This window comes from Paramisgurnus dabryanus, chromosome 10 (genome assembly GCF_030506205.2).
Source record: "Paramisgurnus dabryanus chromosome 10, PD_genome_1.1, whole genome shotgun sequence".
NCBI classification, from domain to species: domain Eukaryota; kingdom Metazoa; phylum Chordata; class Actinopteri; order Cypriniformes; family Cobitidae; genus Paramisgurnus; species Paramisgurnus dabryanus.
Window position 1 is genome coordinate 40,174,182 of NC_133346.1, and position 16,287 is coordinate 40,190,468.

The 16,287-nt window shown below is 38.4% G+C and overlaps 1 protein-coding gene across 1 annotated transcript; it reads left to right on the forward strand.

The window, feature by feature from the left end:
* Positions 1-987: 987 nt before the first annotated feature.
* LOC135718306 (uncharacterized) lies at positions 988-16,170 on the forward strand. Its single transcript, XM_065240654.2, has 6 exons — positions 988-1,279; positions 3,068-3,119; positions 5,441-5,505; positions 12,435-13,350; positions 13,536-13,616; positions 15,747-16,170. The coding sequence occupies exons 1-6, from the start codon at positions 1,265-1,267 to the stop codon at positions 15,863-15,865; spliced, it is 1,248 nt and encodes a 415-aa protein (XP_065096726.1). The 5' UTR covers positions 988-1,264; the 3' UTR covers positions 15,866-16,170.
* The last annotated feature ends 117 nt before the right edge of the window (positions 16,171-16,287 follow it).

A 16,287-nucleotide genomic window follows, 5' to 3' on the forward strand; every position in this document is an offset into this window, starting at 1 on the left:
TGGAAATGATGAACAATTTATCATAATGACTAGTCTAATGTATGGATGTATGCATGTACGTACGGTAAATATACAACATAAATGTACACAAAACTTTTACCTTTGTTTTATTGGTATATTTAGCATTATTGTATGTAGTTTCAGATCATGTTGGGAGGATCTGAACTAGTGGCTAAGCCAGAAGGGTTTCCCAGTATGGAAAAACCGCACCATTGTGCACTGTATTATACTTTTACCATTATTTAAATTGTGTTAGGCTATAATATATATATTTTTTACATTAATTGACAATTAATTGATGTAGTTTGCAAATATAGGCTTCTGCCATTCTCCTCTACCAGCTAAACTGCTACATAGGTGAGTGCATTTACAATTATTCATTTAGTTTTTGTCCGATTTAAATTAGAAATGAGGAATACAAGCAATTTGGCTTAGGAGGAGGCAATAGCAGCAATACATGGTTTGAATCATTGTCTAGAACTTTAAAAGCAAGGAGAGGAGTAGATGTGAAAGAAAGATATTTTGCTTTTATTTTAGAAATAGTTAGGAGGATGCAGTTAAAGAGTTTCAGAATGAATGTAGACAGTGTCTAAGAACTGAAATGAAATTCTTGTTGACGTTCTAATAATCCACTTTGAACTTCTAAGAATCAAACATTTTGATAACATTCGTGAAAGTCATTTTAATATTAGCTACAACTTAAACTGCTTTTGGTTTTGTGTTAAAATAGTTTAAAACAAGCAGGTTCATGAATCTATGACACCACAGTTTTGAAATGGTTTAGTCACTATAGTTTATATGCAAGAAACCATCTGAAAATAAGGAATCTGGCAGGCCTCAAGTAGAGGCCTTCTTTGGTCTCAGTCAAGGCAAGCCACTTGTTTCAAACTTATTTTATTTCCTCTCAGAGGGTAAACTAATATAGGTTTTGTTGATTACAAGGCATTGTAATCGTTACTTTTTACTTTTTTTTGTGAATTGTTTAATAGTTCTAAATTTGATCAATTCATTCATGTTTTTTAATATAAATTGAAATATAAATATCTTTTTACATCCACATTATGGTGAGTTTTTATAAATGGAAATAATATTATTTGCTAATAAATATATTACTAAGCACAAAGCCTCAGTAATTACTGACGTTACATAGAACGTAACATTTTACGTCCCCACCGTGACTATCCCCTCCCCCACCCCGCTGGATTCACACCTGCGACACGGGCTGCGAGATACTCCAGACACAGCGCGCTGCAGAGGAGAGAAGATGTCTAAGGATAATGTAAGTTTTTGACTTCTTTTACAAGGCTCTCAATATAAATTCGTGTTGTTTATTCAACTTACGTATTGTTTGTACATATATCGTAAAATGTCACGTCATTTTATTTCTATAGCGCTTTTCATAATCAGCGTAATCTTAAAGCAGCTTTGCAAAACGTGTAGATTAATGTACCAAAATGAAAATAATGTCAATAATAATACTTAAATTAGGGTTTAAGGGAGTTTTAAGATCATGTTTTAAGGCCACAGTTAGAATAGCGAAGGTTAACATACTGTCTTTTTAGCGTTAATCCACCTATGAACTTTGTTTAATTTCAAATGTTGTCTTAATTTTCATATTTAAAGACATATTTTCTAAATTTAATATCTTAAAGTGTTTAGATACGTTTTAATGGTCAGTAGTTGCAGCTAATTAGCTGTCTGCAAGTGCAGCCATGTTGGGCTCTGAGGCCCAAACACGTGTACATATAGACATAAAAAGGGGCTAGAGAGCACGTGCCTTGAAAGAAAATGCCTTTTTGGGAGGTGTTATTTTAATAAATGAATATATGTGTATATATTACGAGTGTAACGGTGTCTGTATTAATCCTGAACCGTCACGGAACGGACGTCATGGTGCGCGCAGTGTTTACACGTGTTCGACTGCATGCGCAGACCAATCGCCCTATGACATCACAGTTCCGCATTCTCGTGTTATATTGATGTCATGTATTGATCGATCTGCGCAGCATGCAGTCAATCGCATGTAAACACTGCGCGGACTATGACGTCCGTTCCGTGACGGTTCAGGGCAGACACCGTTACACTCGTAATATTAACCAAGATATTTACAGTAAAAGTATAATAAAACTTAACCAAAATAACTACTTCTATAATAAATCGTGTTTGATTTTCATAAGGGTTACTTGTGACAATAGAACAAAATATGAAATTCAAGTTTCAAGTTAAATAACTTGAAACTAAATCAATAAACTTGAAATTAATCATGTGTATAAAATAAAGTAAATAACAAATCAATTATAAGAACTTTCAGTTTTATTCCTTATTTAAATTTATGTACAAAACAAATTGCCAGTAGTTTCTAAATCATATGTAAATGAATTCTTATTATAACTATTACATTTTCTATACTTTGTAAGCATTAAATAAAGACACTATATTGTTCTGCATTGATGGATCATAGAGATGCCTGTTTTATCAGCTCTATAAAAATGGCCTATATGCTATTAGTGCTTAATACACTAAAGGAGGTTGTATGACGTATCTCAGAGAACTAAATGCTGCCTGATGGAACAAACTGTTATTTGCACTACAATCTGGTCAAAATAAATGAAAACACCTAAAGCATTTGGTATTTTTGAGCTTTGTCTTGTTATACTGAACCTAAATCTATTACTTTTATATATTCCCAAATTGCAGTTTAAAATACAATGTCATGTCCAGTTCGCGGCCCCCCCCCCTCCCAGAATGTTTTAGATGTCTCCTTATATGAAACACCTGATTCCACTCATCAGGCTCTTGCCAGAACGGCTGTTTATCAATATGCATTCTTCAGCGATCTTGCGTCCTTATGTCCTCACTCTACGTCAGTATTAACTGTCAAAGTTTGATTCTCAAGAAAGCAAGTATAGAGGATGCATGGATGTGTTCTCGATATCGAGGATGAATCAGGTGTTTTATATATAGAGACATCTAAAATGTTCTGGGAGGCGGGGCTTGAGGACTGGACTTGAGAACCACTGTGTTAGACCATGATATTTGACTGACTGTACTGAACTTTTGTTTGCAGGAAGATGAAACTAGTTACAAGTCATCTACGTATGGCAGCTCTGGATGTACAGGTAAGATAATGAATTATAGGGTCTCATATTACTTAAAATAATTCAAATTTTTATGTTGTATACATGTTGCACATCACTTAAAACAGTATTAGCTGTCACAAATGATATTACAAAGTGGGTTATTTTTGTTATCAGTTTAAAAAGTAAAAAAAAAATTTTAAGCCACGTCATACCATGGGACGTAAATGCCAGTGATTTGAGTGTTTATTGGCTGCCATGGCTGCACAAAACGAATGCAAACACTATTTTTTTATTATTATTCATGAGAAGGACTTCAATCACTGGAATCCAATCACTGCACCGTGATTTGCAAGATCGCAGTATTTTTTCATGCAAGTTATCACTCGAGACATCACTCGTTGTTGTTGTTTAGAGTCATGATTCATGTTTGTGCGTAGTTAAGTGCAACAACACAAATGTTGTTTTCGTTTCCCCGTGACATGACCAGAGCTGAAATTTGGGTGCAGGTTGCTGGTTTGCGGTGGCCTACAAACACATTGTAAATATGCTTGTAAGAAAAAGTTTTACCGAACAGTTTTGTGAATTGGGAATTAGTGCAATCCGGTTCCTCAGATTGTTATGTTTTGGAAGACGCCATACAGGTAATTTATTTATTTATTGAACTGTTAAGTAGGCATGGGCCGGTTACCGGTTTCGAGGTATACTGCGGTTTTAAAGAGTCAAGGTTTCAAAACCACTAAGGGCGCACTCACATTATCCAAACCAAACCGCGCTCGGACGCGTTTGACCCCCAAAGCCTGGTTTGTTTGACTAGTGTGATCGCTTCGTTCTGCGCCCGGGCGCGGATTGTTTAATCGCGCCGCGGCCGGGTTGCAGAGGTGGGCCGGAGCGCGGTTCACTTGGGCTCAGGCGCGGAAGGCTGTGGTGTGAGCGCAATCACGCCTGAGCGCGATTCAAAAGGTGAAGACGTCAGTTGCGCGACCACTCACCTTCATCTGCCTCCGTAAAAACCTTTTGATGCGCGCAGCGGGGTTACGTGAATGTCCGAGCTGCGCACGTGACAGATCAACTAAGCAATATGATGACATGTGAGAGGGCTGTCTGTAATCGCGTACCAAACGACTCCGAATAAAAAAACACAGACTTATCATTACGGTGGGTTCCAGTGTTAAGATAGTGCTTTACTTCCTGCTTTTTCGAAACAATCGCATCTTAATGACGAAAGCGCGCCCGGACTCGGATCGATAAGAAGTACAGTGTGAGTGCGTGCACCTGGGGGAGTAGGGAGGGGTGGCAATCGCGCCCAGGCATGGTTTGGTTTGGTTGGGATAATGTGAGTGCGCCCTCATGTTCTGTGATACAGTTTTCGAGGTATGAACTGTGTTTAAACAAAATTAATGTTTACATTTTAATTACATATTTTTGAAAGAATATTATCATTTAAAGGCTTTATTTTTACCTGGCATAAATGTTGTATGTTGAAAACCCATAAACTCTTTAAAAATAAAGATGCTTAAAAGGTTCTTTACAGCGATGCCATAGGAAAGCCATTCTGTCAAAGGTTTTTCAGGGAACCATTTCTTACCTTTTCACTTTTATAAAACAGAAAGGTTCTTTAGATGTAAACGGTTCTTTATGGAACCACTCAGCCAATAATGGTTGTTCTGTGGCATTGTGAAACGCCTTTATTTTTTACGAGTTTAGCATGTTCACTTCTATCATATGAGACTTATCGTATTACCGTGAGAATGAGGGACTTTTGTCAAACAATGTCTACAAATTGTTATTGTGTTGTCCACATTTTTACTATTGTTGCTTTGAGCTGTTAGACCGCAAACTTTTGGCGGCAACTGCTTGTCACATGCAGTTTCATGATGTAATTGACATACAGTGCAGTTGATTTGACAGCTTTACTCTGTGATGAACTTGAGACACGACACTCTGTATCTTCAGAGTCATGCAGGGCATTAGAGCAGCTCAGCCTGTTCTAGTCTTCTTTACCAAAACATTTGTTATAGATGTGTTGATGAACCGTAGGACAAATGCATGTTAAACCGAGGGAGGTGGACTGCTTTCAATGTAGTCTGTGTTCGTAAATGCTATGCTATTTATGAAATGCAGGAGTAAAATTATATGACAACATTTCAGACTGTTTTATACAGTCTTTGATTGGGCATTTTAACATGGGAAGTCTATGGGATTGACTCCCTTTTGGAGCCAGTCTCTATCTATCTATCTATCTATCTATCTATCTATCTATCTATCTATCTATCTATCTATCTATCTATCTATCTATCTATCTAAAGTTGGCATTGTTCGAACCTTTATAACATTTTTGTCTTCTATTAATTATATTGCAGTGGATGATCTGACAGATGGTCCTGAAAAGACGACTACGATAGATGGTCCTGAAAAGAAGACAAAGGTAGGCAGCCACTAGTGATTCACAGGTCTGGATTTTTCAACACTCAAACTCACCTAAACCATTACAAAAGCCAGTCTGCAACACCAAGCCTTCAAAAGTATTTCGTACCCAACCATCTACCAGACAAACACAATTTTGTTGCAGGATACTGTACCCATAACTAAGACATTTCTATTTTAACTCTTAAGTTGTTTAGTGGAATATAGGGAATCCCCTGTGGTTCACCTGGTTGACTGTCTGCTGTCAACAATAAGCCATGATTTAAAGGTTCATTTCTAAAAGTTGCATAAATAGCAAAAGAAAACGTATGGCTTCTAAAAAAACATTTTTTTTTGTTTTTGTTATATAGTTTCAAAGCCATCACCTGAGTCGCCTCCAAAAACTTAGAGCGCATCACAATGTTTGTGAAGATCGATACTTGAAGGCGCAAATTTTTTTTTAAAAGATGAACGTGAAAAGACTTTATTTTTACATCAGCGCATGACAACAAAGGTTAGTTGTATTAAATCTTTTGTATGGCTTTGTTTGCTAGGTCAGTCTTGTGTTTGTTGTCTTTGTTTCGCGCAGGTTTAATGCTCAGTCATTTGATTTAAAGTCTTCAGTCTACTAAACCTCTCTCGTCCTCACCGAGCAAGCAAGGCCGCTGGGCCCAAATTTCGCATCCTACAGCTTCAACCCTACTCCGCCGAGCACCGGGTTTTTTCATTTGCGTCTCACCACCGGTGGCAGGCCCTCGGCAGGTCTTGGCCGCGTCCTAGAGCGCCGGCTTCAATCAGTTCCCCATCCGCATAACCGCGGATCCTGCTACCATTCCACCAAATATTTCTGTTATATCCACCATCGATTCGTTGTTCATTTTCCCTAATCTGTAATATTCTCTATCCTAAGCCGTTAACTTCAGGTGCTTCCTAGCATGAGTTTGCCTCCATTAGCGGCTCAAGCCCTGACGACACACTTATATCTAATATTGTCTTTTTTCAACCTGTTCTATCACCAAATCTAGCGTGAGATTGCCTACGCAGCAGTGTTGTTTTCGTCAACGATGACGATAACGAAATGATTTCGTTGACGCACCTATTTTTTATGACGCTAACGCGACGATGACTAGATAAAATTGTCTTTAAGGTGACGAAAACATGACGAGACGCTTTCGAATTTTCGTTGACGAGACGAGACGGAACGAAAATTATTATAAGTCTGACGTTCATAATGCATGTCATTTCGTCCTATTTTGTGTGAAATCTGTCTGTTTTTAGCTAAAAAGTATCAGCAATGCTGCCGCTTTCTATCCTTGTTTTGGGTCAACACTCAACACAGTCTCACTCATGCCCACCATCCGGCTGCCGCCATGCCGCCCACCAGATTTCAAACAACAACAACAACACACCTGCGGCTGTGGCAAGTTCGAAGGACCGTAGCGGTGACGCTAATAAACGGAAACGACAAGATGATTTATGTACATACTTTCGGTATAATCCATCAGACAGAAAAACCGAATGCATATTGGGAGACGACGGTAAATGTGGCCACAAACTAGGTGGAAAGAATACCACCAAACTCAAGCGGCACCTGAAGGCTCATCACGCTAATATTTTTTAAAGGTAACTAACAAGTCACGCTGTTAACATGTCATATACATTCAATTTTACTCGGCAATCGGCTTGTGACACATTTCATGGTAAGCTTAAGGTTTTACATGTATCTGCTTGTCAAACCTGAGCCAATTTCCAGTACTTTTTGTGGTGTATTTAAATAAGGCAAGGCACACGTTTTTCAACTTTATAAGCGAGGTCTCAGCGTAACACACAAACTCAACATGAGGGTATATTAGGCCAGTGCTTCCCAATCCTGGTCCTCAAGGCCCCCCAGACAGAAAGTTTTAGATGTCTCCTTATTTAAAACACCTGATTCAACTTATCAGCCTCTTTCCAAAATTATAAACATGTCTCCCTAACAAGCTGATGAGTTAAATCAGGTGTGTTAAATAAGGAGACATCTAAAACTTTCTGGGACGGGGGCCTCAAGGACCAGGATTGGGAAACACTGTATTAGGCTAAACTTTATTCTTCATAACTTTTTGTTATGACATGCGCAGAAGGCACACCAACTAAAACAACGGCAAGCCCTCAGGGACAACCTTAATGCACATTTTAATTGTATTAAATACACACTTTTTAACCTAAATTCATTGGTTAAAAAATACTTTTTTTACTAAAATTGACTTAAACTTGACTAACACCTTTTTGCGTTTTCGTCGACTAAAACTTGACTAAAACTATCAATTTTACAAGTGACTAAAATGTGACTAAAACTAAAAGCATTTTCGTCCAAAAGACTAAGACTAAAACTAAAAGGGCTGCCAAAAACAACACTGTTACGCAGACCACCCAGCCCCACTTCCCTCCAGTATTTTTTATTTTCCTTGAAAATAAAATAAAATCCTTATTCTCTCAGTAACTCCTGTTGAATGCAATCGTTTTGAAACACAATGATTATTAACAAAGGGGCCACATTTTTTCTTTCTCGGACGCAAACATCGGTTTAAGTTCATATAGCCTACGCTTTATCAATATTTTCTCCGCTACTCTTTTCGCGATGTAGACCGTGTTGATTTTTCTTTCCATGTTAGCCTACTCTTAAATGTATTGTACATTCATCATAAGTTTTACAGAGTTTCGTATTGATTTCGCCACTATACTGAAATAATTAGCTCTTTTTTTCCCCCTAATTGGTGCAAACTTAAGCAACCGCTCACGCATTCATCACAGCGTCAGTCTTTGCGCTATATCACCACCTGCCCAGATAATAACCAGACTAAATCTGTCAGTCAGGTCTGTTATTATTTTTGAGTCTCGTGATCATACATTTGCCATTGTGTATCTGGAAGCGGCGACGTCTCCGGCTGCTGTTGGAGATATGCTATTAGGCGGATTAACTCACTTTTTACAAACTCTTTTAAAGCACATTGTGTTTCTCGACACATACACTAAATACAAACTCAAGTATTTTAACAAATGTTCTTTCCACTATTAAACGATAAGTCACTGCCGTCACCTATTCTCTATTCTGTCTGGCTTTAAATTGTCGGCTCATCCTTCGTTCTTCAGGACTGTGTTCGAACCCAAAGTAGTGCACTAACTAGCTCCAACTCTTGCTGCCGACTTTAAACGCTGTTCCTTGTTTTTATCAAACCCTGATGGGTAAATACAGCCTTACCAGGGTTTTCAGCACTCGCAGTGGCGCACTCCGCCCGTTTCCTTCACGTGAAGTCAAATTCACGGGTCATTTATGAATTTCAAAACTAACGTTGAATATACGTCACCTGCCAGACGATTCGTTTTGCCAGTTGATGGTGGAGCCATGACACTGATTTTACAAATTATTAGGGCTGGGCAAAAAAATCTATTTTTTGATTAATCGTTTTTTAAAACTTGGTCGATTCAGAATCGATTCTCAAAGAGCAGAATCGATTTTTTTCCCCCATATTTTTTCTGCAAACATTGAACATAAGATTAACGTTAATCAAATTATTAGTCTTCTTCACTAGTTGTCACCCTCTTTTTTTGCCTTGCGCGATGTTACCAAGGAGCCTGTCATTCTTTCATTCAGTGCTTAAAATGGCGGTTTTAGGTGCTTCATCGACGTTGATGCCACCTTCACATAAAAAGTAAGAGGTATGGAAGCATTTTAGATTTCGCAAGCAAGACGACAACGTTAGTGTTGTGGCTTTTAATTTCTTTTTATTAATTACCCACTTTTAAACTGCTGTTTACTGTTCTTTTTTTATTAATATAGTATTTGTATTAAATCTACAAATTATGTCTGAAATTAATCATGGCTTAATTCTGTCCCAGGATCCCTGCATACTCTAAATATTTCTTTATGATCCCTAGTCTGCTACTCTAGATTCCCTTATAGTCGATCTGTTTAAAAGGGTGCTGCACCAGGTAATTTATTAATCTTTTAAGCGTTTTTATTAGCCCATAAAATAAAAAATCCTGCTAGGAATGGACCTGGCAAAGTTGACATCAAACTATGCCCACTTACTGATTCACAGCATTTTTGATGCCCGCTGGCCTATTATACCGCCTTCAAACCCGTATCGCTGTTTGTTTAGCTTCCTGTGGGAAAAAATCAGACGCAAATTTAGTTTCGACTCGCAGTCTGAAATATGTTGGTTTTTGTTTTCACAATTCTTTCTACTTTTACTGAAAATGTTTAATCTAACCACCCGATGCTATTCCAGCAGTGCATCACCCTGCAGTTCAAAAAGTTTTAAAGATTATTGCATTCTGATCACTGAGTGCAAATCATTGCACTTTTTGGGGAGTTTCTTGGGTTTTTACTTAAATTTTCTCGAGCATTCTCATTTGACTGCAGGCGGGACCTACCCGTCCGATGCCGTGAGCATCTCGGCTAAAGCGCACTTCAGATGCTTCGTCAAACGCCTAATTCGAATGCCTCGTTTCGCTATTTAAATTTCTTACTGTCCACAACAGCATTTCCCCGCTCGACTGCACGCAGAGCCGTCCCGTCCGGTGTTGCAAGCATCTTAACCAAAGCTACCATCTGAAGCTGCCTGCGACGGCCTCCCAGTCAGTTTGCCTAAACTCGTTTAATACCGCACCTTGTTCTAGTTTGCGAAAGCGCTCCCCGTTTGACTGCCGGCAGGGCTTTCCCGTTCAATGCTGCAAGCATCTCAGCCAAAGCCCCCGTCAGATGCCGCGAGAGCCCTCCCAGTCAAACCACTAGTTTTCCCACTGCTTTCCGTAGGTCCCGTGACAGGGACAGAGGTGAGGAGATTTTTTGCAGCATCCCTCCTCCAATTGGCTTTAAAGCGTCAAAAGCCATGCCCTCCCTTTCCTACAGTATATACTGTACAAAGACATCAACTACCGGTGCTCATACAGTATACTGCGCTTCTCCTCTTGTCATGCGTGCTCCAGTGAGGAACTGAATGGCAGTGAATGATCAGATACGGCAGCGCTTCGTGAGAAATGCGTCGACACATCTTGTTCGTTATATCACAATATCTGAGCATCACAATATTTCCTGTCACACTGCACCGTTAATCGATACAATAGATTGTTTTAACTGATAGTCATGATGTTTTTATTTTGAATCAGCCCTTTAAATTACCGTATGTATGTAGGTAGTGATTTATAATACATAAATAAAATTTCATTTGCCTGCTTACCTTTTTAAATGACAACGTCAACATTGTTGCTGTATAATTACACTGGCAAATTCATCATGGCAGACAAAATAAATGGCAGATGAAGGGTTTAATTAATACAGGTTAAAGTTTTAATCTTTTGTGTTTAAATTTAAGTGATGCAACTCGAATTAGAATTAAAGTAAGAGCTCACAAACCATTAGCTCTAAACTCTGCTTAATTTAATCCTTGTTGGTGCAACCCACCCATTGTTTCTGTGCTTTTTTCTGTTCTGTGCAGTGCAAGTTATAGACACATCAAAGTCCATTGTGCGTTCTGTTGCTCTGAAGCTTATGATAAAAGATAAGGGTTCCCTCAGTAATTGACAGAACAATGCGACTGTATTCCCAACCAAGGTATACAATATAAGCAATAAACATGTAATTTTATTGGTTTATTTGAAGATTATAAAACTGAATGTGCAATTTACATTTAATTCAGTAATTCCTCTGTGTACCACACTTTGAGAACCACTGTTTTAAGCCATCAAAGAGCAAGACAGCATGAAAAATATTTCAGTGCAGTACTCGCATGCAATGATGTTTCTGATGATGCAGCTCGTACAGCACACAAGTACCAATATTAGTTCTTTTTCGCATCTGCTTTTGCAAATGCACACAAAATTATGTCAGAATGACTGCTTGGATGAGTTTCTATGTAAACAAGTATTGTTTCCGACCCACTCTTCACCCCAAACCAGCAGGTTCATGATTTCCTCATTCTGTATTCGTATTACTGCTTGGTCCCCTCACCCTATCAGCTCAAATGCAAGATTTAGTTGCATATGTGAGTGATTTACTCACAAGCCGTTTATCTGAGTAGTACACAGAGCCATAGTTCACTGACAATCGGGGCAATTCCGCATTCTTAATTCACATAATTGTGGATGATTCACCTGCAAAATAGCTTTTCAGTGAACTACCGCTTTGTGTAGTAAATGCTAGGGCTGTGACGGTGGCAAATTTTTACCACCGCGGTGGAACCATCAACAACAACCGCTGGTGTTGCAGTGGTGGGGTCCATGGGGGGGTTAGGGTGGTTTAAATGGTGAAAGAAAATAAAGTTTCACTAAATGCGCTTCCTGATGCGCGCGACTTTAACCTGGTAAAATTTTTATTTCACAACAAAAGACAAACGTGATGTGTATGTATCACTGTCACTGGAGACCAAAAGAAACTAAAGCAGACGCACAACACAGTGACATGGCTAAACTCCAACGTGCTGAGTTATGCTAAAATCCACCAGTTTAGTGGAAACGCCATACATGGTAATGTAGCGGAGATTTGTGTATTAACATAAAACAATGTTATAAATTTGTATCTTAGGCTTTAAATTACTGTAGAACTTTTGTTATTATTATTTCACGTGTAAAAAAAACCTGCAATTTTTACTTATTATTTTGTTTAATCATTCACTTGATATGTGACGTCACACAACCGCCGGTGGCACTTCACCACTGCGGTGGCATTGCACCACCGCGGTGGTGCGGTGGTCATGACAACCGTCCCACCCCTAGTAAATGCCGCTCCACCTGAAAGATGATGGCGATTTACTACTAATCAAGAAAACTGCTTTACTGGCGAGATGCTCATGACAATCCCCTCAAATATTTCGCCCAGCCCTAGTTGTTCATTTAGGACACTTTATTGTTTTAACATGTTGACATTTTTGGTATTTCTAATCAAGACTTCTAACTGGTTGCTTTTATTCACAGCTCAACACACGCACAACAGAAGAATCTCCTTCAAATTCAGAGTTGAGCGAGGATGAATATATACCAGAGACAGAGGAAGAATCAGACTCTGAATCAGACAATAAATGGAGTGAGTGTGTGTCATCTCAGGCACTCCGAAATTTGAGCGAGGCAAAATGGAACTGTCCACAACTTCTTCCCTTTGCTGACGATGTGAAAAAAATGCACCAGTATCTTGACAGACAGAGTAAGGAATACCAAGCAAAACTTGAAGAAGAACCAAGTAACAAGCACTGGGCAGAACTTGCAAAAGTGACACTCTGTCAGGTGATACTATTCAATTGTAGAAGGGAAGGAGAGGTATCCAAGATGGCCCTTAATGCTTTTATATTGAGGAATACCTCATCGACTCATCCAGATGTAGAGCTTGCTCTGTCAGACCTTGAGAAAAGACTTTGTAAGCACTTCCAGAGAATCGAGATAAGAGGCAAACGTGGACGAAAGGTCCCCATTCTACTTACACCTGAAATGATGAAATCATTGGAGTTACTGGTGAACCATCGCCGCGAGTGTGATGTGCTTGATGAGAATGCATTTGTGTTCGCGAGACCACAAGCCCTCAGCCACTTCAGAGGTTCAGAAGCTATTCGTGAAATTGCTCGAAGCTGTGGGGCTAAACATCCAGAGGCATTGTCCTCTACTAAACTGAGAAAGCACATGGCCACCATGTCCAAGGTCCTCAACTTGAAGGATAATGAAATGGATGACCTTGCTGACTTTTTAGGACATGACATCAGGGTGCATCGGCAGTTCTACAGGCTACCTGAAGGTACCTTACAGCTGGCGAAAATCAGCAAAGTTCTAATGGCCATGGAACGAGGTCAGATAGTAGACTTCAAAGGAAAAAATCTCGATGAGATCCAGATTGATCCAAAAGGTATAACAGGCCTGAGTAAATAAAGTAAATTAATTTACACATTTTCTCCATAGATTTATTTGGCAGATGCATGTTATGTTCAGCAAGTAACACAACCGTTGGTTATAGACAATTGTTGAATGTAGCCTTCAAAAAATTAGTTGCTAGCTAATCATTTTGTCTTATGTGGTTGCTGTTTTTTTTAGAGCTGGTACTGATGGACAGTGATGTATCAGACTCTGAAAATGAGAAAGCGATGACTGGAAATTATCCTTCAAGTTCAGCAGGTATGTAGTCAGTGTTGCATCTTCTACACCAGGGGTCTCCAACACGTCGCTCGCGAGCTACTGGTAGCTCTTGTCTTAATTGCAGGTAGCTCGCTGGTGGGTTTGATTATTTATTTATTTATTTATTTTCTGTGGTTATGGCGCATTTGGATGTCTGGTTAGTGTTACAAGCGCCAGTGGTACTTAAACTGGGTGCGTGTTGGACGTCGCGTTGTAGACCGGTGTTGTATATGACATCAGTATTTTAACATGTATGATCCAAAAACAAACAGATAAATCCGCGCATCCGTGCCGCTGCAACCGGCCGATGCGCGCAACGCAGTGAAGCCCGCGCCATGGCAACCGGCCGATCCGCGTGACGCTTTGAAGCCAAACACACCTCGAGTCGAGGCACTATGGTTAAAAAGGATGCCGTGATTTTCGGATTCACTTTTGGTAAAACGAAAATACAGTCGTCGTCACAAGTTCAATGGGTTATTATCTCATATTTAAACATCAAATGTCAAGAAATACCAAAGACTCAAACTAGCATTACATCTTGACTGAGAACAGGTGAGAGGACGGCATGACACAGCTAACGTTAATCGCTAAAATGATAGCAAAAGACTTAAAGCTGCATAATATTATGGAGCTTGTGCTTTGACTGAATGTGTCTAAAAGCATGCTGATGATGCGCATCCACGACAGGAGTTAAACTTTCTGTCCAGTACATAACTTAGTTTTGCATTTACATAAGTTTTGCATTTTGTGCAGATGCACGTTGTATAATACATTTATGTTGTATCAAGGCTTAATATTATGTAGAGTGCGTCATACAGTATAAAGCGCATCAGTTTGTGTTTATTAACCCCTTAGTTTCACTTCATCACGCAGCTTTTCCTGTTAGAGGTTTCTGTTAAAAAACATTACTATTTCATTAATAATCTAGAATGTGTTTATTTTTCTGTCATAGTTTCTTCAAAATTAAGTTTTATTTGAGTGTTTTTAATAAAAATATTTTCATTTCCACAATAACGCCCTTTCCATTGCCCGCCCTCAGTTAATCCAGTCATCGTTTTTTAGACCTATGGATTAATCGAAATGAAAAAACGACATACATGCACTTCCCTAATATGAATCCAAAAGCAGTAAATAGTCTATGTATGTTTGGATCATCTTTCTAAATCTGATCATTAATAAATGATTTGTTTTATTCAAAATGTGTTTTTTTTTGGAAGACCCATACATAAGAGGTGATAAAAAGTATAAATACACAACATTAAAGTTTTTTTGTTGTTGTTGTTTAAGAGGATCTGTTCTTTCATTTGATGTATGGTTTATGTATAAAGAAAAGCATTTTCTGGAAGGTATTACAATTTTGTGAAAAATATAAAAAAAAAAAAATGCTGGCACTGGGTGGCAACTTTAAAAAAAAAAATGCTGTAGGGGAAAGAGTTCAAATCACAGTGGGTTAATAGATCGTTATCTATTAACTAAATTTAGGTATTACGTGACACAAGTAGCTCTCGACCACTTTTATTTTTTAGAATAAAAAACATTGAAAAAAGGTTGGAGACCCCTGTTCTACACTTAGCAGGCAATAATTATCATTGACGACTTGAATTAAAAACAAAAGAACTTGTTTATTGTAGATTCATGCAGTGTTATACAAGAAGAAATGCACTTCTTCCTTCCAGCCTAGCATTCCAGCAAAGAAATATGGGCAATGTATTCTTATGGAGAACAGTACAATTTTTAAACTGTTACTGTTGTCATTTTTGGAAAACAATTAATTAAACATTATATTAAACATTCTCACTTTTACAAATTTAATTTAATTCACAACCATCAGCTACTAATAGGGAATGATGGAAAAGTTAGAAATAGCTAAGTATTACTGGAAGAAAAATTGAGAGTGCTTACGGATTTTTAGGAGTTTTATTCAATAATCTTTTAATAAAAGAGAGCTGTTGTGTGTCCAGACTACAGATAAATCGAGAAGGTTAGAGTTGTTTTTGTTGTTTCACATGTTAATCTTGGTTTAAAACATGTGACACAATTACTGGTTACTAAATTGTCAATATTCTGTGTGATTATTGAATATTGCATATTTTGAAAGTCTTCTCACTTGTGCTCATATGTTTATAACAGGCAAGAACGATAAAAAAGTGCATCCGATTGGCAAGGACTTGAGGAAACCACACGCAGCAAAGAGTAAGCTGGTTTTTAATTATCTTATGAAATGGGTCACACTTTACATTTTTCTGTGAAAGTTCAGTCAAAATCAAGTAATTTCAGTTTGAAATGGCCAAATAGATAGTGTGTGTTTTTCAGTGATTTGTGTTGGTGGAGCGTTGTTAACAGCAGCATAGAAGATATAAAATGAACGGAGTGCTCTAAAAAGAAACTGCATGGAGAGAATTTAATTCAAATTTATTTGTATAGCGCTTTTCACAGTTTACACTGTTGCGAAGCAGCTTTACAAAAGGACAGAATGTGGAATACACATAAAACACAACATTTTAGAAAAAAAATTATGGATCAATTTGTAGTCCAAAGTTGGCATCGACTGAAGTCCTTGCAAGGGCAGATGTCATCTTTCCATATGTGTTAAGTCATCTGAAGGATGCAGGATTCTCACTGGAGCTGGCGTAATCGCTACCCAGATAGCACACGTACGTCTCAGATACGT